The following is a 25,622-nucleotide window of genomic DNA, read 5'->3' as shown; positions in this document are numbered from 1 at the left end:
TAAAACACAGTGGTTGATCAGCACTGCTGGCTTGCAGTGCACAGGTTAATATAGGGTTCCCTGATATGGCCTGGGGTGGGGCCATGCTTAGAGGGGAGGTTACAAAAGCAGTCAGGTGAGGGTCAGCTGGTCTCTAGAGATGAACACATGGAGACAGGTATGCTGATCGACAAACTCTATTGCATAACCATGACATGTAGTTAATTCAATCTACATTCTTGCTGACAGTTGTTATGGGGATCAAAGACTCAAAACCAGCTTTTACCTGATCCCTGGCTTTAAACTCATCAGGGACCCCCCTTGTAACCCCTATGACATGTATGTATACATGAGAATCAAAGCTTCCGGAGAGAGCTGCTCGCTTCCTCCTCTGACTGTGTGCTGGGTCAGTGCATGTATCAGGGGTATCTTTGGTTAGGATATGGGGGCTTTCTATTTTCATCTTTTTTGTCTAATGCACTCTGTGGTCGCCCAGTCTGGCCCTGTGTTCCAACCCACTGGCCCCCACAGAAACCACAACTCTGTCCCCAGTAACTGTCTGTGTGGCATACATATATGTCCTTACCGTCAGGGATATCACTGTACCAATGGCATCACCATGAAGGGTCAAACGGACAAGGTACTATGTCACAGTAATCTAAGGTAAAGGTGGTCACATGTGTACCTGAAGAGTTACACCAAAACGTAATTATGTTATCATTTTTGTGATGGCCACCTCCTGGGCCCCTCCCCCCTAGATCAAACAGAAAAAGGATATGCAGCACCCGAAAACACGCTCTCCTGCAGTGATAAGCGTGCATTCAGGTGTTCTTCCTGGCCAACTTGACTGAGGTGGCTGTGGTCAGCAAAACTTGGAATGGACCATCATAACTTGGCTCAAGGATCTCCAGACAGTAGTTGGTGTGTTCCTGTATCTAATTCAGGATCTGGAATGGAAGAAAACACCTGGACATGCATTCAGGTTAATTCTCGTGATAATGTGGTTACATAATTAGTCAACACATCAGACTGTAACTGTTGTGGAAAGTAACAACCAAGTCTGGGAGCTGAACCAAACAGAATTTCATAAGGGGATAGGGCATGTTTCCCCTGGGGGTGTGTCTGACACTGAACAGGGCAATGGGCTAACTGTCTGGCCAACTCAAGTTAGTTAGTCTCTTGGGCCATCTTTAACATCCTGTTTTTAGTGTCCCATTCATCCTTTCTACCTTCCCGCTACTTTGAGGGTGGTATGGGATGTGTAGTGCCAACTGAACCCCCAGTGCTGCCCAAATCTCTTTTGTAAGGGTTGTTGTTAGGGCTGGTCCCTGATCTCTCAATATTACCTCTGGGACCCCAAATCTACATACTATCTCACTCAGTAATTTCTTAGCTGTGGTCCTGGCAGTCATGACCACTTCCACTAGGGCGTATTCGAATCTGCCACTTCTTGGCACTTGAGAATGATCAATTTGCATCCTCTGGAATGGGGTATAGGGGTTTTGCCAGGTGCTTCTTCTGTGCTTCTTCTGTGCAGCCTGGGTTACATTTGGTGCAGATAATGTATGATCTGCAGAAGCTGTCGGTCAGTGGAGTAACTCTTGGTGCAACACTTGTTGATAAGAGAGTTCATAAAAGTCTTTGTCAAGTGGGCAGCTCCATGTGCCCATTGCACCACGGTTGGGTACATACTCCTGGGTAGACAAGGCTTCTTGTTGCACTCGAATAGTCCATTTCTGAGAGTTGCTCCTCTCCATTTCCAGCTTTCCTTCTTATCCGCACTTGTTGTTTCCTGTAGTTCTTTTAGATAAACTCTGTCCACTGGGAAAGTCTGTAAGGTAAGCACGGGGTGGTCTTCTTCTACCACCCTGCTGTCCACTTCCCGTGGACCACCAGCTGTCTGTTTGGCAGCTGAATTGACTAGATGATTGCCTTAAGCTTCCTTTGAGTTCAGTTTGTCGTGTGCTTTTACTCATAATAGTCACTTGGGTTGTGAGAAGTAAGGCATCAATCAAGTTTTCACAGGTGTTCCTGCAGCCATCAGGAATCCTCTGTCCTAGATAACACCATTATCATGGGCAATGCTGAAAGCATATCTTGAGTCCATATGAATGTTGGCTCTTTTTCCCTCTGCCCATTTACATGCTGTAGTAAGTATACAGCTCTGCCTCCTGTGTAGTCATCACCGGTGGTAAGGCTTCAACTTGTAGAACAGTGTTTTCAGTGGTGACCGCGTGTCCTGTGCGGTCACGGGGGTGACAAGTCAAGACTCTACTCCTCCTCCTCCTTTCCCCCCTCGAGAAGTGGAAGAAGGGTGGTAGGGTTCAGTGTTTGACAACTTAATAGAGTAATGCTGTCCAGTAGGAGGGAACACAGGAGTCTCAAGTGTCTGGTAGTGGACAAGTGTTTCGGCTGGATCTTGGTTGAATATGGCAACAACGTCATGGGGAACAAGCAGAACGAGGCAGTGTCCGAGGACCAAGTTCAAAGTTTTGTCAAGCAAGGCTTGTGTAGCAAATCCAGCTCGCAGACACAATAGGCCTCCTCTTGCTACCGCATCCAGCCGACAGGAATAATATCCTATGGGGCGTAGGCTGATGCCGTGTGATTGGGTGAGTACACCTGCAGCATGTCCCAGACGTTCGGATACAAAGAGCCTGAGCGTTTTGTCGTAGGCTGGGAGCCCTAGCGCCGGGGGTGGCGCACTCAAGGGTTTCAAACTTTAGATATTTCTTCAGGAGACATCTGGAAGGGTCTGATTGCAGAGCATCAGTAGGAAGGCTTCTGGAATCCATGCTCTGCACTAGGAAATTAGTCCAAGGAAAATGACAGGTGTTGAGCACCACTGCAATTTGGGCTTTGAGGCTCTGCAGCCCTGGTTGGCAAGATAGCACAACAGGCTTTCTGAGGTGACTTCAACAGGGGGTAAGTCCGCTGCACAAAGGAGAAGGTCATCAACATGTTGGAAGAGAATCCCTTCCGGGTGTTCCTCTTGCTATGTGTCAAGGATGATAGCCATAGCTTTTGCAAACTGGCTTGGAAAGTTCTGTGCTCCTTGCGGCACAACTGTTTAGGTATGTTGCCGTTTCTTTCCGTGGATGAATGCAAAAAGGTACCAGCAGGAGGGGTGAGGGTGGACACTGAAGAAAACGTTTGTAAGGTCCACCTCTGTGAGGTATTTTGCAGTCAAAGGCATCCACAGTAGGTACCTGGTTCTCTTTTTAGGATTCTCTTCTTGGGGTTATTGTGGTTTCCGGGGCAATGAAGCGCCCTCTTTTAGCTTGACTGAAACTGGTGGCACCTTTAAGTGACCGTTGTCTTCCGGTCCTGTGGACCATAGGCACGCAGGGATTCTGTCAAGTACTTCCTGCAGTATTGAACTTGAAGTTTTTGCTTCATTAAGTGTCATCAGGAGAGGCTGAGAACACAAAGCAGATGAGTCTTCTAAAGATAGGGGAGTATGTAACTTCACCCCCCCTTCAGGCGTGTCCTGATTGAGGCCTGTAGTCTGGACAACACATCAGCTCCTAGTAGATTCAAGGGACATGTAGAGGACACCACAAATCTGGCAAGCAAATCAGGAAGTGGACTGGAGCGGGGCACCCCATCCATTCCTACGCAGGAAACATCAATAGTGGAAAGGAAAGAATTATCAGGCAGGTCCACAGCCCTCAACACGCTTCTGGCTGTATCCGTAGAAAGGTGGTAGGTTTTCCTTGTATGGGTAACGTGACTTTTGCTAAGGGTCCCCCAGTTCCACTTGAGGACACTGCCATAAGGGGTGACACGGGTTTGCCCATTTCCTAGTGAGAGTTGGGGCGTGGTGGTGGTGGTTCATGTCCCCGTTGCCCTGCATAGGGTTCCCTGCCTCGTCTGGGACATCTTGGGGCTCTGCATTCTTTCTTTATGTGGCCCCCTTTCCCACAGTTGTAACAGGTGATCCTTTCCCTGGTATTGGGCAGTGGTGGTGGACGAGTGTAGGTGGGATCTTCGTCATGGGTTACCATGAGGGGCGTTGGTTTTTTACCTTTTTGATTTTCTATACCTCTGGCCACCAACAATAAATCAGACATTTTCATTGAATGGTATTCAGGGCGGGCCACCATCAGGCCTTTTCTGATATCCTCTCTGAGCCCTGAAACAAAAGCAGTTGATAACGTGTGTGTGTGCCTTTATGAGTCTAGCATGATACTTCTTCACAGACTCCCCTTTATCTTGGGTAATATCTTGGATTGTGGTCTTCTGATCCGTCAACTTCTCCTTTGCCCAGTCGTGGAGTTGTGCACAGAACTCCACGCCTGAGGTGTAGGAAGTGGCACTTGTCAGGCAGGCATCATTGAAGGCCATCTGCATGACTGGCCAAAAGACATATCCTGCTTTGATTTGGCATAGGCTGATCAAGTCTCTCCAGGCAGCTGAGTAAGTTTCTTGTATCTGCACTATCCTGTGGTAGAAGGGAATTGGCTGCTTCTCTGGGTCAGGCAGACTTGTCACTAAGGCCGCTGTTTGTGATAGAGTAAAAGCGACATACATCACTGGTGCCCCTTCTGGTAACCGAGACTGTTGTTGGGGCAGGGGCTGACAAGAGGCACTGTTCTTTACGGTTGCCAGCATGTGTTTGAGATCCTCTCGGAACTGAGAGTCTGGAGCCGGATTGGGGGTTAAATCAGTGGGTGGCCTTGCTGCCTGCTGTCGGGCTTCCCACTCAGATGCTTCTTCATCATTAACATATCCGGCCTGGGAATGTAATGCTCCCGTATTGGGGAAGACAGGTGTGTGGTATGAACCATCTTGGTTTAAAACAGGGAGGGCTGGGTACAGGCTGTTTAAGCTTACTGGGTGTACCAAGATGGCCGCCGGCAGGAAGTGCACTGGACTGGGTAGAAAGTGAAGGCATGGGTGCACTAAGATGGCCGCCGGGCTGAGTTGTCACAGTGGGTTGTGCTTGGGTGGTGAGAAAGGAGTGGTTGTTAGACGGAGGGCAGTGCTGTCCCTCCCCTCCTTTGTTTCAAGTTCCAACATATCATCAGCTCTGTGATATACATACATAATACAATCGCCATCTTTCTTAACTTCCTTTATCCAATTTTCTTTATCACACAGGATTTTTCTCCCTGTCTCTTCAGCAACATAACTTTCGCCATTTCTTTCACTTTGTTAACTATTTCAACATCTTCTTTGCAATATCACTTTCTTTTCCTTTTTTAAAAGAGAAAAATCACTTTCTTTTTTCTCTCGTACAACCAAGGGGTTAATATTTTTCTCAGCGTTCTTATCAGCAAATTCCTTCGGTGGGGGCTCATAAGACTTATGTACGGTTAATCTCAGAACAAGAACAAACACATCAGGGGTAGTGAGGAGCAACGGCCCGCGACCCAACAGATCTCCCGGGCAGCCCCCCCTCCGACCTTAACCAGTCCCCACCCCCTCTCATGTATAGCAAACAATAAACCACAAATACAATCACGACAGGACATTACACCTGCCACTCTTCGAACTGCAAAATTTCAGCAGGCTAAAATAACCACAAGGGCAGACCACCCTGCAAAATAAACACGTTTATAGACGTTTGCCACAAGGGAAACAATCTCATGCCAGAGGCCGAAAGCTCATCTGGAGATGAGACTACCCATTCACACATGTAGCACTTCAGGCTGCAAAGCCAGCAGCTGAAATACCCCTCAAAGGTTCGTCGAACCCAGAGAAACAAGTCTATAACGTTTGCTACAAGGGAAACAATCTCATGCCAGAGGCCGAAAGCTCATCTGGAGATGAGACTACCCATTCACACATGTAGCACCCTTAGACTGCTGAGTTTCATAGCCCAAAGAATGGCAGACAGTGAACAAAAAATACAGTCAGCAGAAACCCATTGACAGGTTCGTTAAAACAACCTCAGGCGAGGAAATACCTGCCTCTAAAACAGTCTCAGCATACCGACAGAATCCAGCCGTCAACCGAAAGATAAGAGAGTCGTACAGTGGTAAGAATATCAATCAGACTTACCGTACTGTTAGGGCTGCGCAAAGACCCCCTCTGTTATCTTTCAATTAACGCCCGAATGCTTGTCGCGGTATAACTTCGACTGTAGCCTGAGGTCCCGGGTTTCGGCACCATCTGTTATGGAAATGATTTAAGAGCTTCAATCGAGCTCAAGGTTATCTGCTGCTGTCTCTAATTTGAAAAGTGTGGATATGCATGCATATAAAAGTAAACACTCTGAGACACGCTCAGAATTGCTAACTCATTACACTTCTGATTTATTCAAGGCGGTGTTAATGTTTTATACACACAAATACGTCATTGCTATGTTAGTCTAATAGGTACATCTCATTGGTTAAGATAGAAAAGAAGATGGATAATTTTCATAACGAGGTTTGGTTCTCTTTGGTCTTATCTTCAGTTCCGCGTTCTTTTGATGTGTGGGAGGTAGGGGGTACACGCCATCTTGAGAAAATATAGGAACAGAGCAAATCTGTATACTTATATAATGAGTAAGGAGAAAAATATGTATACACATAAGAAAATAGACATTTTCAGATTACTATTATTATTATTTACATCACATTCCTTCACAATATAATTATTATTATACAGGATTTATATAGCGCCAACAGTTTACGCAGCACTTTACAATATAAAAGGAGACAATACAGTTACAATACAAGAGGATTAAGAGGGCCTGCTCAGAAGAGCTTACAATCTAATAGGGTGGGGCAGGTGGTACAAAAGGTTGTAACTGTGGGGAATGAGCTGATGGAAGTGGTAGGAGATTAGTTGGAGACATGATGGGCTACCTTGAAGAGATGAGTTTTCAGGGATCGCCTGAAGGTAGCAAGAGTAGGGGATAGCCGGACCAGTGGAGGTAGTGAGTTCCAGAGGATGGGAGAGGCTCTGGAGAGATCCTGGAGACGAGCATATATATCATTTTTTAAATTTTTTTAATATATATATTTTTATAGTAGAAATGTTATTGTCGTCTGTGCTGTACCTCATACAAAGTCATGTTGACATTTGAATTTTTATTGTATATGATTGATTTGGGATGGAGGTACACCACTTCAGGCACTGGATCACCTATACAATTATTGTAACTTTTTGGGCTAATAAGCTGCTCTTCTGGATAGCAGGTACCCCCAGCTTTTTTGGCTGAGTACCGCACTCCTCAGACCCTGGGTTGCTCTATAAAGAAAACTGCAATCACAGCCCGCTTGGTCTCTATGTACCACTTCTCCATCTCTGTATAATCTTCTTTGATAGGTGAGCAAGCAGGCAGGTTACACTAGAATTAGCGGAGTTTTCCATGGCAATCATGCATAAATCACAAAAGTGGTTAAACAGAATGGACCAATCATTAGCATCTGTGTACTAATCCTCTACAGGTACACTACTATTCACATCTGTGCATATCTGAAATGCTGTCTTCTGAAGCACAGGGCATTTCATACCTTTCCTCTTGAACCTTATCTATCTTTACTAAGCCCCTTCCAATTTTACTAGTGTATTAAGGCAGAAACGACTAACATGTATTGCTAACTAATATGTATGTAGATACTGGTACTCTTACCTGAGCAAAGGTATAATGATATATTTCAGATCTGACCCATGTATACACAATGCTATGATAGGGCTTTCTGAAAATGGTTTGCAGTTGTGTGGTGTACTAGCTACTTATAGATTTATAATTTCAGTAAATAAGGCAGAATTAAACCCTCCTATGCTTTACAGTCACGGAAGCTGCCATATTGACCTTTGTTTGAGCTGCAGTTGCCATGGTGCTATGCTTGTGATCAGTTTTGACACCAGCCATTTGATGACTTGACAGATCAGTTGAAAGCACAAGCAACTGTGACGGTAATCATTCATGGCATGCCTTGATTTGTGACTATTTTGCAATACAGTTGATACTGTCAATGGCTTTAGTTTACCTTTTTAAAGTGGTTCTAAAGACTGAAGGTTTTTTACACTGGTGCATTCTATTTTAAGAAAAACGTCAGTATGCAACCCCCCCACCAATACTTACCTAAGTCCGATTTCGATCCAGCGATGTGCACGAAAGCAGGGGCTCTCTCATCTCTCTCCTCATTGCCTCCTGCTGCTGTCAATTACAGTAAGTGAGCAGGGAGTGGGGGGCAAGACCGAGTCCTGCTCTGTGTCTTTATGGATGAGGGTGGGGAGCCAGGAGCACCAGTGAGGGACACGAGAAGACCAAAACCATTGCACAGAGCAGGTAAGTATTACATATTTATCATTAAAAAAAAAAAAAATAGCATCACTTTTAAGTGAATATAGCAAATTTGTTTGTGTGTGTGTGTGTGTGTGTGTGTGTGTGTGTGTATATAAATTTCATGCAAAAGACCATACAATGATTTTCAATGTAACTGCCACATATAAATGTGTCTACTAAAGTTACCCATAGAGGATAGATGACCTTTCTGTGATGATCTGCATCAAGATCTATGTTCATAAGGATGTTTGTGGGTAACCACAAATGCCATCAGTAGACTTCAGCGGTTGGAATGATAAACCATCGACCAGGTTGATTGATGGATTACAGACTTAATGATATTGTTCAAATTTTTGAAACTGAGAATGGTGCTGTAATGTAAATTTGTGTCTCTTCTAGACCAGTGTTTCTTAAACTATGGTTCAGGACCCAAATCGGGTAGTGGGTGTGTTTGGGTTACATTTGTGAGCACTCTAATTGGCCATTGCAATGTTGGAACCCAGGGTACCTTGCAAGATAAATTTGGGCACATGCCCAGCCCTAGCAACACCCCTGGCTTGTCCATGGAGCCAGGTGCTCCGACCAGGAAGCCTAGCCAATGTTGGTGACCTCAGTTTTGTCCACTGTTATTAAGCATACAGCTTAGTCACAGACTTAGGCAACAGTGAAATGCCTGCCCCTCTCCAAATGTGGGTCCCACTAAGCAGGGTATTACAGAAAACGAATATAGAAACAGATATAGGTATCTATGCTAGCTGTGTTTCAAAATATATTTTTAAAAAAATTAAATGTGGGCAATAACTGGGTAAATAGTATAAAATAATAGTATTTTTTGTTTACCTTTTAAAAATAGGATTTTGAAATAAATAATAGCACCATTTGGGCTACTGCAGATGTGTGATTTATTATTACTCCTCATTTATCATTGCATTGTGTTACTTTATTAAGCAAGAATTTGAATTCTACAGGAAACGGCAGAGGAGAAACATCCAGAGGTCGATGCAGACTCTGCATTTGAGACAGATGCTCCAGATGTTTCACCAACTACCAACAGCACACCGCAGGTGCTCACCAATGCTCTGTCTGGCTTGTCATCCAGGTAATGAGGTTTCTTTTACTTGTTGTGAGTTCTTAGTGCCCATCCAAAAGCCTAAAAGACCCAATACCTGGTAAATATTGTGTGACTTGACATGCAGATTAATGTATTTCTCTGCTGCCACCTATACAGGTAAGATGCTGGTTAAGGAGAGTATAGGTAATGTCCACCCTGTGTTTTTATTCTTTATATCTTTAAATGTTGTGAGTGAGTCCTTGGCCTCTTTCCAACCCCTGAAAAACGTGACTGACATGACATGGATATGCCCTATCACATTTTCAGAAATGGCACTGTAACACTAGTGGCATGTGCTCTATTACTATGTACATTTGAATCCTCACTTCACTGAATTTCCTATTCAAGTTGCTGGTATTTCAGAGACAAATTTCAGAGCCAGCTACAATGCAATAATATGGCTGGCACTAGGGTAGTCCCGTTACCGCTTTTTTAAGACCGAGTACAAGTACCGATACTTTTTTTTCTAATACTCGACGATACCGATTACCGATACTTTTTTTAATGTCATGTGGCAGTGGCACGTGTGTCAGTAGTTTTTTTATTTTTGTTTTTACAATTTTATTTTTTACAATTTATTTTGTTTATGTTTTTTTTACAATGCTTTCTTTTTTTTAAGGTGTGTGTGTGTGTGTGTGTGTGGGGGGGGGAGTGGACAGTGTCAGTGTGTTTTTTTTTTTTTTGTTTTGTTTTTTTTTTATTATTTTTTACAATGAATTTCTTTTTATTATTAATTGCAATTCTTTTTTTTTTATTATTATTATTATTATTAGCCCTGTTGGGGGGCTTTGGTAAGATATCAGGGGTCTTAACAGACCCCTGACATCTCCCCTTTGGGACAGGGAAAGGGACTGATGACACATGTTTCCCAGTCCCCTTCTCAGCAGCCTCAGCTGCACTGAAAATGAATGGAGAGGAGACAGAGGCTCCTCTCCATTCATAAACTGAAGCATCGTAAACACAGGTTACGATGTTTCAGTTATGTGAATGGACAGAGTCAGTTATCAGATTTACTGGCTCCTAACTCCGCTCTCCATCCTGAAAGATCGAGGGGGCAGAGGAGGAGAACAGAGGTTGAGGGGGACACGGAGGGGTACAGCAGAACGGAGGAGGGGGACACGCAGGAGAACGGAGGAGGGGGACACGCAGGAGAACGGAGGAGGGGGACACGCAGGAGAACGGAGGAGGGGGACACGCAGGAGAACGGAGGAGGGGGACACGCAGGAGAACGGCGGGGGACAACAGAACGGAGGGGGACACGGAGGAGAACGGAGGGGGATAGCAGCATGGAGGGGGACATTGAGGGGGACAGCAGCAGAACAGAGGGGGACTGGAGGAGGATACGGGGACAGTCAGCGGTGATCAGTGCGGCTCTGGGGGCAGTTACAAGCACTGATCACCGCTGTGTAGATTTCACTAAAGCAGCTGAAGGGGGGGCGGGGTTAGAGAGAAGCGGAGAAACCGCTGACGGCTTTATTGAAATCTATACAGGGTGATCGGTGCTTGTAACTCTCCCTCCGCACCGATCACCATGACTGTCCAGGTATCGGGTGAAGCATCGGAGCATGTGCCCGAGTACAAGTACTCAGGCAATTGCTCAGTATCGGTACCCATACTAGTATCATTATCAGGACAACCCTAGTCCGCACCCTTCAAATATTTTTAGGTTACATAGGCTAATATGGGGGGGGAGGGAGTGTTAGATGCACTAGCAGATTTGTATAAGTTACCAAACTGAAGCTGTACTCCAGCTAACACTTGATAAGCAATTACAGCAACCGTTTTGTTCCTTTTGGCATAACGGTTTTACCCAAAATAAAAGTTGACCATGGTAAGCACCCCTGTCAGTGTTTAAATGGTTTGTCTCAACATCTGCAGGCCCGATTGCTCTGTTGAAAGACAGACTTAAACAAGCCAAACATGTTGAGTTTTTCTTATTCAACCAGCAGGTTGAACGAAAAAAAAAACTCAGATTCCTGCATCAACACATGCAATGTAAAACACAGGGATCTCTCCCGCTGCGCTATTGTATTCTGACAGGGGGGGACTGTGCATCAGAATGCTTAAAAATAAAACAAATACCGCCACCACATTTAAGAATTGGTAAGCTGCAATATAATGTTTGCTTTTGGGTTTAAAGCGCAAGTAAAGTTCACTATAAAAAAATGTTTTAAGGCCCCCCAGGTGGGTTATGCAATAATGTACTAGTATGCACAGCATATTAGTACATTATGGTAGACTTACCTGTTAAATGGTGTCCTTCAGCCCAGCGCTGGGACCGATCCGGCAGGTCCCCGGTGCTTCCATCTTTGCCCGGTCTTCCTTCCGCTTCCCGTGCCTTTAGCCACTTGATAGACCAGCCGCGATGACGGCACTCCCGCGCACGGGAGTCACATCGCTGTGGCACGGATCAGGGTCGTAAATGTTCCCTGAGCTACACATGTTTGCGATTTGTAGTTGGTTTATTATAAAAAAAAAAAAAAAAAAAAAAAAAAAAGCATAACATGAAAGTTGTTTATATGTTTCAACATCGTTTTGTTATTTGAGTGGCAGTAGGTGCAGTTAACTTGAAAATGTGTTGGTGGTTGCTGCAGTGCTCAGATAACATATGAACTATCTATATGGTTGCCACCTCATCCCTTTAAACCTGAACACATATTAATTACACAGGTTCTGTGGCTGATTAAGGTGGTAATTAAACTCACTTTGTGCCTTATCTGCATTAAATTAGCCTCAGAACCTGTGAAATTCAAAGGTGTTGAGGTTTACACCTATGCGTTTTTTGGTGCTTTTTTTCTGAAACGCACTACACTTCGTTTAACCACTTCCCATCCAGGCCAATTCTGACATTTCTCTCCTACATGTAAAATTCATCCTTTATTTGCTAGAAAATTACACAGAACCCACAAACATTATATATGTTTTTTTAGCAAAGACCCTAGAGCAGTGACGGCGAACCTTTTTGAGCCCGAGTGCCCAAACTGCAACACAAAACGACGTATTTTTTTCAAAGTACCAACACCGCAATTACACCTGAATACCGAGGTTTTAGTTTAGAAAAAACAACTCGTACAGCTGTCAACTAATTAACAGCATTTGTTTAAAAATAGAAACACAATAACAAAGCTTTCCATTAAACATTTTTTTTTTTTGGGGCATTTCACAAAAAAGGTACATAATAAACACAGAATTCTAGAAGAGCAACTCACGATTTTGTCCAATGTGCTGTGAAACTGCTGACACCGCTCTTCTGGGTCCGCTGTAGATACAAAGGGCTGGAATGAAAAAAAACATTTCTCATTGTTGTCCATAGGCCAGGACACAGGTTCAGAGTATGGGCACTGAGCAGTGCTGTGGGCTGGATCTGTAGTGCCCACAGCGCTGCTCATTAACCATACTCTGCAAACGATCTCTCCCCCTCTCCCCTCACACTGTAGGGCGCGCGGGAGCAAGATTCTGGGAGGACGTCGATGGACGCCCTCCCAGAATAAGCCGACCGCGCTGTAGCCGTCTTTCGGCTATGGCGGGTCGGCAAGTGGATAATAACTCACATTTGACTCTTTGAAACCTGGGCTGCAGTGTGCGGTCAGTTCCCGGGAGCTCTGGCGGTGTCCGATTAAGGGATTTCAAACACGCAGATGCGTCGGCAGGGAACGTCAGATAAAGAGAACGGGGGGCGTCGCTTCAGCGCTCTCATTTGGTGCGTGCGTCACGCCCACTCGGACACATCACCGCTAGCCCCAGAGAACTGTGGGAGATGTAGTTCGCGGGTGCGGTGTGGACGATTCCAATAATGATTTTGTCAATTGTCATGGCGTGCCCACAGAGACGGCTCAACGTGATGGCAGCGGCACACGTGCCACGTGTTCGCCATCACTGCCCTAGAGAATATAATGGCGGTTGTTGCAACTTTTTATCTTGCACGGTATTTGAGCAGCAATTTTTCGAACGCATTTTTTTTTTGGAAAAAAAAAAAAACAGTTTTATGCTTTAAAAAAGACCAAAACATTAAAGTTAGCCCGTTTTTTTTTTTTTTTTTTGTTAATTTTACTTTTTGTTTTCTTAGTTTGACACTTTAAAAAAATAAAAAATTGATCACTTTTATTCCTATTACAAGGAATGTAAACATCCCTTGTAATAGGTATATGGCATGATCGGTCCTCTTTACAGTGAGATAGGACTAGGCTGGGAAGCCTGAAATAAAAAAAATAATAAAACAATCTCGGCTTCCCAGCCGAGGTGCGCCATTCGTTTGAATGCAGAGGCTGGGCGTAACCTCATAACATCGTGCCCGGCCTCCGAACGTTTATAGAGACTCCGGCGACCATCTGGCCTTCCGGAAATCTCTATCGTCACCATCCCGGGTCGCCGGATACTGTGTCTGACTCGCCAATGAAAGCGATGAGTCGGTAGAAGCAGCGGAGGGCGGCGTCCCCTCTCGCCACCTGTAAGAACGATCAAGCGGCGGAACAGCCGCTAGGATCATTCTTATGGTGCAGGGAGTCGCCGGCTGAAAAAGCCGATATCCGAATGATGCCTGTAGCTGCAGGCATCATTCAGATATACCCCCGCAAATTCAAGGACGTCACATGACGTACCTTGGGCGGGAAGTGGTTAACATGGTTTCCTATGGGGCACGTTCATCTATGCTTTTTTCAGCCGCTGCATTTTTGGAAAGGGTCAGGGACTTTTTTAAATGCAAAACGGTGCTTTTTTTGCTTTTTGCGGTTCAATAGACTTCAGTGGTAAAGCTGTAGTGCGTTTTTGCCACGATTTTACTGCAATTTTGCCACAGTTGGAGTTTTTTTAAACTGCCCGACAACACATTGGCTAAAAAAATAAAAAACATAAAAAATGCAATACGCAAATCGTGGCAAAATTGTATGTGCAAAGATGCAAAACACACAGCAGAAATTACCAAAAACAAATTGCATAGGTGTAAACCAAGCCTTAATAATGGAGATGAGGAGAGGGAGAGGTTATCTGTAGGCTTGCCCTAGAGTGAAAACTAAAGCCCCATACACACTATTAGATTTTCTGCAGATTTTTGTCTTCAGATTTACCAAAACCATATAATATAAGGTCAAACCTTAAGAGTTTCAATTTGTATGCAATCAGGCAGGCCCTTGCACTACATGGTTTTGGTAAATCTGAAGACAAAAATCTGCAGAAAATCTAATAGTGTGTTTGGGGTCTAAAGCCTCGTACACACAGTACGATTGTTGGACAACTGAGCATCTGGGCGTGTGCCAGGATCTTGTCTTCCATACTAACGTTACACGAACTGTTGTGCCACAAACATGAACGTAGTGACTAACTACGAGGAATTTCAGCTCTTGAGCACCACCCTTTGGGCCCCTTCTGCTAATTTTGTGTTTGGTGAGCATTGATTCCGAGCATGCATGTTTGTACTTTCGACTTTTGTGTGAGGGATTTGTGTACTGACCATATGAAAATCTGACGTGAAGCTGTCGTTTGACAAAAATTTACTAGCCTGTCATCTAGGGCTGCAACTAACCATTATTTTCATAATCGATTAATCGGCCAAAATCATAGAAAAAACATAATGTGCCATTTTTTCGTTTATTTAAAAGTAATAATGAAAAACTGAGTGTTACACTCAAACTGCAGAATAAAAAACGTTTAACATTAACATTACACAACTTTGCAGCAGTACAAAAACAACATTCTGAAAAGAGGTGAACTATAACTGTTCAAGGGAATATTGCATTTGAATGTAAAAAAGTTAACATGCTCGGGGCTCTCTTTTTACAAACGATGTTGCCTGCAGCAGAAAAGAGGCGCTCTGATGGAGTGGAGGTGCCTGGGATGCACAAGAAGGATTTCGCAAATTTTGCCGAAGTAGGATATTTATCTTGGTTACCCTTCCACCAATTCAAAGGGTTTCCCTCCTTCGGAAGTGGCTTCTCAGCAAAATAAGCCTGCACTTCATTTCAGACTTGTGTGTGAATATCCTCCTCAAGTTGCCCCTCTTCCTCTTCACTGCTGCCCCCCAGACTCAAGGAGTGTGTCAAGTAGAGAATGAGATGCTGTAGATGTTGAAGGCTCAGTATCTCTAGTTACAGGTGACGTGGTGGTCATTTGCTGCACCACCATCTCCCTTCTTAAAGCAAGCGCCTCTGTCTGTACTTTTGCCTGTACATTTATGTTCTGTTCTGGTGATAACATTTTTTGTCTTCTAAATCGTGGTTCCAGGGCAGAGGAAAGGATTACGGTGTTTGGGACATGTTCAAGGATCCCCTTCCATCTGCTTTGAAGTTGGTCTGTTGCAGTGGCTTGGAAGCTCTTTAGAGGAGATGATTCAAAAGAAGCACCTTCATTGGACCGCAACAGCCCCTTTACCAGTGCAGGCATGGATGATAGGGTAACATATTCTTGGCCACTCGTGAATACAGTGCAGCATTCAAAGGGCTTAAGAGCAGTGGAAAGTTCTTCAAGAATACTCCACTGGTCTGGTTTTAAGTCCAGATAATGTTTGCCCCTTTGTGTAACTGATGGATCAGACAGAGTTGCAGTTACCGGCCACCTTTTGTTCAATGAGTCGTTCAACCATATAGTAAGTGCTTTTCCATCTTGTGCTTACATCTTGAAGAAGCTTGTGCTCGGATGTACCCATTTGCCTTTGTGTCTCCTTCAATTTGCTGCTGGCTAGCTCACTTTTTTAAAATGTTCAACTAGTCTTCTTACAGCACTAACGGCTCTCTTAATTCTGTAATTCTTTAAAGCAGCACTGATAACCAGCTGCAAGGTGTGGCCAGTGCAGCGGATACTGGCCCAGCCATGCGTGTCCACCAGGATTTTCGCAGCAGCCACAATATTTGCACCATTGTCATGCACAATGGCAATTATTTTCTGAGCCGGAATTTCAAATCTTTCAGTGGCCTCCTCCAACCATTCTGCAATATTTGCTGCTGTATGTCTGTCTTCCAGAGGCATGGTAGTGAGGCAGATCAAAATCATCTTCCACTACTCCGCTATGTAGTGGCATGTTATGCCAAGGAAAGCCTTGGTCACTATACTTGTCCATATGTCTGCAGTAATGGCAATTCTGCTTTCATTAGCGCTGATGGCATCCTTCACATTCTGAAATGCCTCCTGGTACTTTCGCTCCACTAGTTTGGTAAAATGGGTTCTTGATGGTAAAGTATATCCAGGGTTCAGTACACTGATCATGCTTTTAAATCCTCGGTCTTCAACCATGGACAGTGGCCGCATGTCGGTGACTAGCATTTTCATGATCTAATCTGTTATAACTGCTGATTGCTGGGGAGTGCATGGACGATTTTGCTGCACAAAATCTGTCATGGTGCTCTGTTTCTTTCTGCAATGAAAAAGATAATATGCATGATTAGTATACAGGAAAAGCTATTTCTGTGTAACTCTATATATCATTTGGGTTTAACTTACCGTCCTGATGTTTTGCCTTCCTCTGTGAACCCCACGTATTTCCGTTTCATGTGCTCGTTCATCGTTGTGCTTCCGTGCCATGCAAGTTCCGTTTTGCAAAGTTTGCAGGTGACCACCTTCTTTGCAGCATTTAAATTAAAATGCTCCCATGCCTTAGAAGATTTGGGTCGCACACCTTTTTCTGAAGTCATTGTGTCAGCAGCACCCTCTGCCATTTTTATAATGTGTTGTTTGTTTGTTTGTTTTTGTTTTTTTGTTTTTTTCAGCTAGACGTTAAAAAAAAAAAAAAAAAAAAAGTGCGGAGGCAGAGTGCAATTAATATTATATATTGTACAGTTTTCCACCCGGGAGCACCAATGATGGGGCACTATTCCTCCCGGGAATACCAATGATGGGGCACTATTCCTCCTGAGAACACCAATGATGGGGCACTATTCCTCCCAGGAACACCAATGATGGGGCACTATTCCACCCGGGAACACCAATGATGGGGCACTATTCCACCCGGGAACACCAATGATGGGGCACTATTCCTCCCGGGAAGACCAATGATGGGGCACTATTCCTCCTGAGAACACCAATGATGGGGCACTATTCCTCCCAGGAACACCAATGATGGGGCACTATTCCACCCGGGAACACCAATGATGGGGCGCTATTCCTCCCTCCCAGGAACACCAATGATGGGGCGCTATTCCTCCCTCCCAGGAACACCAATGATGGGGCACTATTCCTCCCGGGAACACCAATGATGGGACGCTATTCCACCCGGGAACACCAATGATGGGGCGCTATTCCTCCCTCCCAGGAACACCAACGATGGGGCACTATTCCTCCTGGGAACACCAGTGATGGGGCACTATTCCTCCCGGGAACACCAATGATGGGACGCTATTCCTCCCGGGAACACCAATGATTGGACGCTATTCCACCCGGGAACACCAGTGATGGGGCGCTATTCCTCCCAGGAACACCAATGATGAGACACTATTCCCCTCCCGGGAACACCAATGATGAGACAATATTCCCCTCCCGGGAACACCAATGGGGCACTATTTCCCTCCCGGGAACACCAATGGGGCACTATTCCCCCCCCTCCCGGGAACACCAATGGGGCACTATTCCCCCCCTCCCAGGAACCCCAATGGGGCACTATTCTCCCCCCTACCAGGAAAACCAATGATGGGGCACCCCCCCCCAGGAATACTTATGAGTTACTTAGGAGGATCATTCATGGGGCACTTGTCATAAAAAAAATGTACTGTGTACTGAGTTTCAGTTTTTACTGTTATTACTAGCCATTAGCTGCTACATTTCACAGTGTGCAGCTCGGCTCTCCTCACGGCTGTTTCTCGCCTCTCTGTTCTCTCGGGGCAGCAGCGGGCGGGGCTGAGAACATCAGTGGGGATGACGTCAGTGAGGAGGAGAGGCGCGGACGTGCGGCGCGGACGTGCCTGGTCACATATGGCGGTGCCTTGTACACGGGAGGACACAGGAGGAGGATTTTTACGGACAGACAGGGAGGAAGGTGCAGACCAACTAATCGATAATGAAAATCGTTGACAACGATTTTCATTATCGGTTATTATCGATATTATTGGTTAATTGTTTCAACCCTACTGTCATCCAACATTTTGTTGGCCGAAAATTGGAAAACAATTGTTGAAAGGAGCATACTATTGGTAAGAACTTCGGACAACAGCCTGTCAAATGACAATCCCCTTCTGATTTTCGTACCGTGTGTACGAGGCTTAAGGCTCCATGCACACTGGGCTTAAAAAAAGTCTGTTCTCTTGTGAGTATAAAACGCTCATATAGAGCATTTTTTTTTGTACAAAGTCTAGACAAGTTTAGAAGAGTTTTTTACGTTTTTTTTTTTTTTTTTCTGCCAGTAAGCTCCAATCAGAAACGCGAACCAGAAGGGTTCTTTTTCCTGCCTCTAAACGTTCAGCTCAAAATATGCCTGTAAACGTCCTAATGTGGATGGACACATAGGATAACATTGAGTTGCTTCTACGGGCAGAACACAAAACTCATGTAGAAGCAGCGATTTTTAAGCCAGTGTTCATGGAGCTTTAAATTTAGGACAGAAAGTGTGTTAGAACAAGTGGCAGAATCACTAGTTGAAAATAAAGGGGGGGAAAAGGGCCTAAAAAATAACTGGGCAGCCGTGCTAACTAAGAATTGGTAATCTGCAATATTTGTTCTTGAGTTTAAATATGCTTTAATATTTTTAATTGTAATGTAAAATATTTTTATCTTTCAGATGGAAAAATTGGTGGATACGTGGCATTTTAAGTTTAACAATGATTACATTGTTTTTTATGATTATTTACATGGGGCCAGTGATGATAATTCTTTTGGTAAGTTCAAAGACTTTTCAATTTTTTTTTTTTTTATTTATCTCATGTTAAAATGGGCCTTGCCATACCATATTTCACCACCTTTATTCTGATTGACCATGCTTCTCACATTCATGAATAGTTAAAAAAAAAAAAAAATGAAGAAAACTGTTTTTAGTAGTGATATTTCAATCCAAAGTCAAATACCCCACAATAATAAGGGGAGCTCGGCGAGCCAGCATAAGTCTTGTGTATGTCGTTTCCACAACTCTTCGAAAAGGAATATGTACAAGAAAGCAAAACAGAAGCAGAGCATATCCAAGAGTATCAGCAGATAGACAGGTAAACTGGAATCAATGTATGCAGTTCACCTGGGTGAGTGGTCAATAAAACACCAATTTGTGTCATAGATGACCAGCTTAAACCGCAGGGATCCATAGTAAATTACCAAGAGGCCTTCAAAAACACAATCCAAGGTTAGCTGTACCACATTCAACATAATGACAATATAATAACCTTAAAAAAACCTTTAAAAAAAACTGTGGTGTATAATTTATAAAAATTGCGTTTTTGCATTTTTTTTTTTTTGGCCAATTTGTTGTTGGGCAGATTAAAAAACACAAATTGCTGCAAAAACGCATTACATGCTTTTCTGCAGCTTCTCCATTGAAGTATATTGAACCAAAAAAGCACTGTTTTGCGTTAAAAAAAAAAAAAAGTCCCTGACCCTTTCCAAATACGCAGCGGCTGAAAAAAATGTAAACGGGTCCCATAGGAAACCATGTAAATGAACTGTAGTGCGTTTCTGCAAAAAGCACCAAAAAACACAGAGATGTGAACCAGGTCTAAGACATTTATTAGCATAATGGGGTTAAAAAAAACTAAAATTAGCCCTTTATAGTACAAAAAAAGCAGATAGTCACTACTGTAAGGGGTTCATTTTTTTACTGTAGAACTGTGAAAGTAATATTTACAGTAGCGATTATTTGCTCTTTTTGTACTATAAAGGGCTCATTTTAGTTTATTTTTAACCCCACTATGTTACTGGGAGATTAATCGATTATGAAAATAGTAATCGATTAGTTGTTTCAGCCCTAGCGCTGCTACAGTGCCTTGAAAAAGTATTCATACCCCTTGAAATTTTCTTATGTTACAACCAAAAATGTAAATGTATTTTTTGGGGATTTTATGTGATAGACCAACACAAAGTGGCACATAATTGTAAAGTGGAAGGAAAATGATAAATGGGTTTTTTAAATTTTTTACAAATATGTGAAAAGTGTGGTGTGCATTTGTATTCAGCCCCCCTGAGTCAATACTTTGTAAAACCACCTTTCTCTGCAATTACAGCTGCAAGTCTTTTTGGGGATGTCTCTACCAGCTTTGCACATCTAGAGAGTGAAATTTTTGCCCATTCTTCCTGCCGCAGATTCGCAATTGGATTTAGGTCTGGATATTGACTGGGCCATTCTAACACATGAATATGCTTTAATCTAAACCATTCCATTGTAGCTCTGGCTGTATGTTTAGGGTCGTTTTCCTGATGGAGGGTGAACCTGCGCCCCAATCTCAAGTCTTTTGCAGACTTTAACAGGTTTTCTTCTAAGATTGTCCTGTATTTGGCCCCATCCATCTTCCCATCATCTCTGAACAGCTTCCCTGTCCCTGCTGAAGAAAAGCATCCCCACAACATGATGCTGCCACCTCCCATGTTTCACGGTGGGGCGGGTGTGTTCAGGGTGATGTGCAGTGCTAGTTTCCCACCACACATAGCGTTTTCCTTTTATAGGCCAAAAAGTTCAATTTTGGTCTCATCTGATCGGAGCACCTTCTTCCACATGTTTGCTGTGTCCTCCACATGGCTTCTTGCAAACTGCAAACAGAACTTCTTATGGTTTTCTTTTAACAATGGCTTTCTTCTTGCCACTCTTCCATAAAGGCCAGATTTGTGGAATGCACGACTAATAGTTGTCCTGTGGACAGATTCTTCCACATGAGCTGTGGATCTCTGCAGCTCCTCAAGAGTTACCATGGGTCTCTTGGCTGCTTCTCTGATTAATGCTCTCCTTGCCTGGCTTGTCAGTTTAGGTGGAAGACCACGTCTTGGTAGGTTTGCAGTTGTATCATACTCTTTCCATTTTTGGATGATGGATTGAACAGTGCTCCGTGAGATGTTAAAAGCTTGGGATATTTTTTTTTATAACCTAACCCTGCTTTGAACTTCTCCACAACTTTATCCTTGACCTGTGTGGTGTGTTCCTTGGCCTGCATGATAATGTTGGTTTACTAAGGTTCTCTGACAAACCTCTGAGGGATTCACAGAACAGCTGTATTTATACTGAGATTAAATTACACACAGGGGGACTCTATTTACTAAATAGGTGACTTCCGAAGGCAATTGGTTCCACTTAATTTTAGTTAGAGGTATAAGAGTAAAGGGGGCTGAATACAAATGCACACCACACTTTTCAGATATTTATTTGTAAAATATTTTAAAAAACATTTATCATTCTTCTTCCACTTCACAATTATGTGCCACTTTGTGTTGGTCTATCACATAAAATTTACGTTTTTGGTTGTAACATGACAAAATATGGAAAATTTCAAGGGGTATGAATTCTTTTTTAAGGCACTGTTGATATTAGGAGTCCACAAGGTGCAGAGCAAGGAGGCGAATCAGGGCAATATCAGATGAACAAAAATCCCAGATTTGTTCAAATCAATAAGACTCGGTGGGGTTGATGTACTAAGACTGGAGACTGTAATATCTGCTGCACATTTGCATGGTAACCAATCAGCTTCCAGCTTTTTTTTTTTTTTTTTTGTCAAAGCCTAATTAAACAAGCTGAGATTAGCTGATTGGCTACCTTGCACATTTGCATCAGATTTTGCACTCTCTAGTTTTAGTAAGCCAACCCCAATGTGAAGAGCAGTAAATATATGTATAGGTGTTTTCAGTTTGGTAGTTAACCTAATAGATCATTTCTGATCTGTTGCTATGAATACGTGCAATGTGCACTTTATTGTTGCTTTTTCATCCATTCTACTAAATATATGGTATGTACACATTTTCACCCATCCCAATGTCACATACAATCATAATATAATGACATGTTTACTGTTGGTTGTTGACCTATTCCTTATTTCTTTCTTTCTATAGTTCCCTATTTTATTCTTATCTTAGCTACCCTGTTTTTGTTTCCTATTATAGCTACTCCTGTTTGTAAGTAATTTACTCAGTAATAAAAAAAAAAAACACTGATAAGTAAAAAGCCGCATACTGAACTTAGAACAATAACTGAGGTTGTGTAAGGCAGTCCTTTTCTTTTTATTGCATCGTTTTTGTTCACTGGGTTATCACTGAAGGTAAAGTCCTATTGTGACACACACACAAACACACACATACACATACACATACACATATATAGTATGGCTGAACTCGCACTGCACAGACATCGCATGTGATCGGCACCACAGTGCGGCTGTGAATCACATGCAATGTCTGACATCACTACAGTGTGAACCCGGGCTAAAGGTTATTTGAAGCTACCTGCTATAATGAAAGACTGCAGTGTTATCGTAGACTGGGAATCCTACTTGTGTTCCAATAAGACATTATCATACGCTGATCTATAACATGGGCTTTGTATTCTATAACGCATCAGAGCTGCAACATAGTCATTTCAGATATTTGTAGCCTTTTTGTTTTTGAACAAAGAAATGTTATATCTTTTCAAGCGTTACTGGTTATTTAATTTGACGGTAAACTTTTTTTTAAGGTAATTGCTAATTGTAGCAACTGTAACAAACAACTGCAGATATTTTATATGTTTGAGCATTTTTTTTTAATAAAACATTCTTATACAAAAATTTCACTGTGAAAAATTAGAATGGCAGACCGGAATATGAAGGTCAGAACTGAAAGGTCCATAGACCAACCTAACCCTTTAGTTTTCTTTTTTTTTTTTTAAGGCTTTTTTTCCCTTCCTGCAGAGGGTTGATATCCAGATATTTTTAGGTATTTAGACTGTGTTTTAGATATGCATTTGAGTTTAAATTAATACACAATTGCCTTTTTTAAACATCTGTCTGAAGTTCAGCTTTAATGACACTTGAAACCATGAATAGTTATGAATTCTAAAAAAAAAAACACTGGCTCAAAAACGGCATAAGCCATTGAAATTACTTGGTCGTTAAGGGTCATAATGCCACGTATCTCAGTTCCTTAAAGCGTTTGTTAACCCAAAAAAAAAAAAAAAAATTCACATCCTGGTCCCTTAAAGCAGATTACATAGCACAGCACTTCTGCTATGTAATCTATGTAATCCGCCCCCCCTCTAAACTGTAGAAAAAACAAAAAAAAAAACAAACTAAACCTACCACATCCTGTATGGTCTCTCTAAACAGACCACGATAACCAGGGCTGCTCCCCCCTGATCACCGTGGTCAAAGTGCGTCCCTCAGTGATAGGCTGCCCTACTCTGCTCTCCTCCTCCCCTCAACCCCCTCCTTCCTCCTGTCAGCGCCCTCTCTGTCTGTCTCTGCTCAGCCCTGCCCCCTCGCCACTATTATTAAAAAAAACAAAAATAAACCTATAATTGTCACTGCCAGCCCCTCTATTAAAGGCTGGCATAGCACACTGTGTTTTAAGCATTTTTTAAAACGAGTGTTGTAAATACAAATTTTTAGCTGTCTTCAGGCCGGTCACGTGACTCGCGCCCGCTTTACAGCTATGAGACGGGGAATCTGCAGAGGAGAGAAGCGGTCATGTGATCTCCCCGACTGATGTCAGAGGGAGATCACGGCCCCTCCCGCAGAAGACTTCCATCGGAGCTGGAAAGCGGCCGCGAGTCATGTGACCGGCCTGAAGACAGCTAAAAATCGGTATTTACAACACTCGTTTAAGAAATGCTTAACGCACAAACCCTTTAAACTCTGCTCACATACCACCCTAGTCTGCAGACACAAGTAACACAGAGGGGTTGATTTACTAAAGGCAAAAAGACTGTGCACTTTGCAAGCAATATGTATGTTTCAGAGTTTAGTAAATAAGGTAAAGCTTCACTTTGCGAGGAATACCCAATCGCATGCAAGGAAAAAAAAAAAAACAGCATTTTTGCTTGGCTTGCACATGAATGGATTATGGGAGTCAGCAGAGCTTCACCTCATTGTCTAATGCCGCATACACTTTTCGACGGACTAGGCCCGACAGTCTTTCCGACGGACTTTGCAGCGTAGGTCCGCCGGACTTTCAAACGAAAGGACTTGCCTACACACGATCACACCAAAGTCCGACGGATATGACGTGATGACGTACACTGGACTAATATAAGGAAGTTGATAGCCAGTAGCCAATAGCTGCCCTAGCGTCAGTTTTAGTCTGTCGGACTAGCATAAAGACGAGCAGAGTTTTCGACCGTACTCGAGTCCATCGGAAAGATTTGAAACATGTTCTATTTCTAGGTCCGTCGGTCTTTTGGGGAAAAAGAGCCCACACACGATCGAATTGATTGACGAAGTCCAGTCCGCCGGAAAGTCCGCTCGTGTGTACACGGCATTAGCACTGGAGCAACTACTCCTACAGAATGCAGCTGCACTTTGCAAAGTGCACAGTCTATTTGCCTTTTGAAAATCAACCCCCATGGTTTGTTCCCAAATTACAGCCTGTTTAAAAAGAGTGAAAGGTAGACGGGCCTGCCATTTATTTCTATTTAGCAGACACCAGGTGTTTTGCACTATATGATAGGTGGTACTTGCTCATTTTTAAAACAAATCACAGCCCAGAATTTCCAGGCCAGAGCAGTGAAAGAAAGGGGTCGCTGCATCGATATGCTAGCGAGAAGCAATGGCGATGTGTGTGGCCAGTAGAGCCAAATATCTGTGTATATATAAAGTCTGACCAAGTATTTATTGACTGTTTATAACATTGTCCATAACCAACACAACTGTTGTACTAAATAACTTTGATGGCTTAAAGTGTTACTAAACCCACAACAGTAAAATTAGTCTGTATAGGCAGTAAAGCATGCTTGTTATACTCACTGTGGAACCTAAGGGGTTAATCCTCTGCATTGTGTAAAAAGGCTCTTTGATCCTGTCTTCTCTAATCCCCCCTTTTTCCACAGTCCCCAATTCATCTCCTGATAGAACAAAGCTTTGGAGACAAGCCGCACATGCTCAGTTTTGATGTGTATTTCTAGAGCGTTTTTTTTTTTTTTTTCTTAGTACAGTGCATGCAATCAGCACAGGGCCAATCAGCACTGTCAAGACAGAGACAGGACAATCAGGGAATAATTAAAACCTCTCCTACAAGCTTTAACCAAACACTGATAGAAATCACAAGACTGCTATATACTGCTGATGAGAAAAGGTATTTAGCAGTTTATATTTACTAAAATAATTGCATTTTTCCATGTTCTGTGTACTGTGGGAGACCAGATATATTGAATGCAGGTCCTGGGTTTAGTAACACTTTAAGCACAATTTTTTTCACATTAGTCCCACAGGTCCATTTGATAATTGTGACCTTAGTCCC

At 43.2% G+C, this 25,622-nt stretch overlaps 1 protein-coding gene across 1 annotated transcript in view; it reads left to right on the top strand.

The window, feature by feature from the left end:
* CDS1 (CDP-diacylglycerol synthase 1) overlaps positions 1-25,622 on the top strand; it is a 130,784-nt gene that overhangs the window by 35,746 nt on the left and 69,416 nt on the right. Inside the window, exons 2-3 of the mRNA XM_073600220.1 lie at positions 9,175-9,305; positions 19,012-19,108. Of these exons, the coding sequence (XP_073456321.1) occupies positions 9,175-9,305; positions 19,012-19,108 (228 nt within the window). The remainder of the gene's footprint in view (positions 1-9,174; positions 9,306-19,011; positions 19,109-25,622) is intronic.

Source organism: Aquarana catesbeiana, linkage group LG01 (genome assembly GCF_042186555.1).
Source record: "Aquarana catesbeiana isolate 2022-GZ linkage group LG01, ASM4218655v1, whole genome shotgun sequence".
Lineage (NCBI taxonomy): Eukaryota > Metazoa > Chordata > Amphibia > Anura > Ranidae > Aquarana > Aquarana catesbeiana.
Note: the sequence above shows the minus strand (reverse complement) of the source record. Positions and strands in the feature narration are given on the sequence as shown.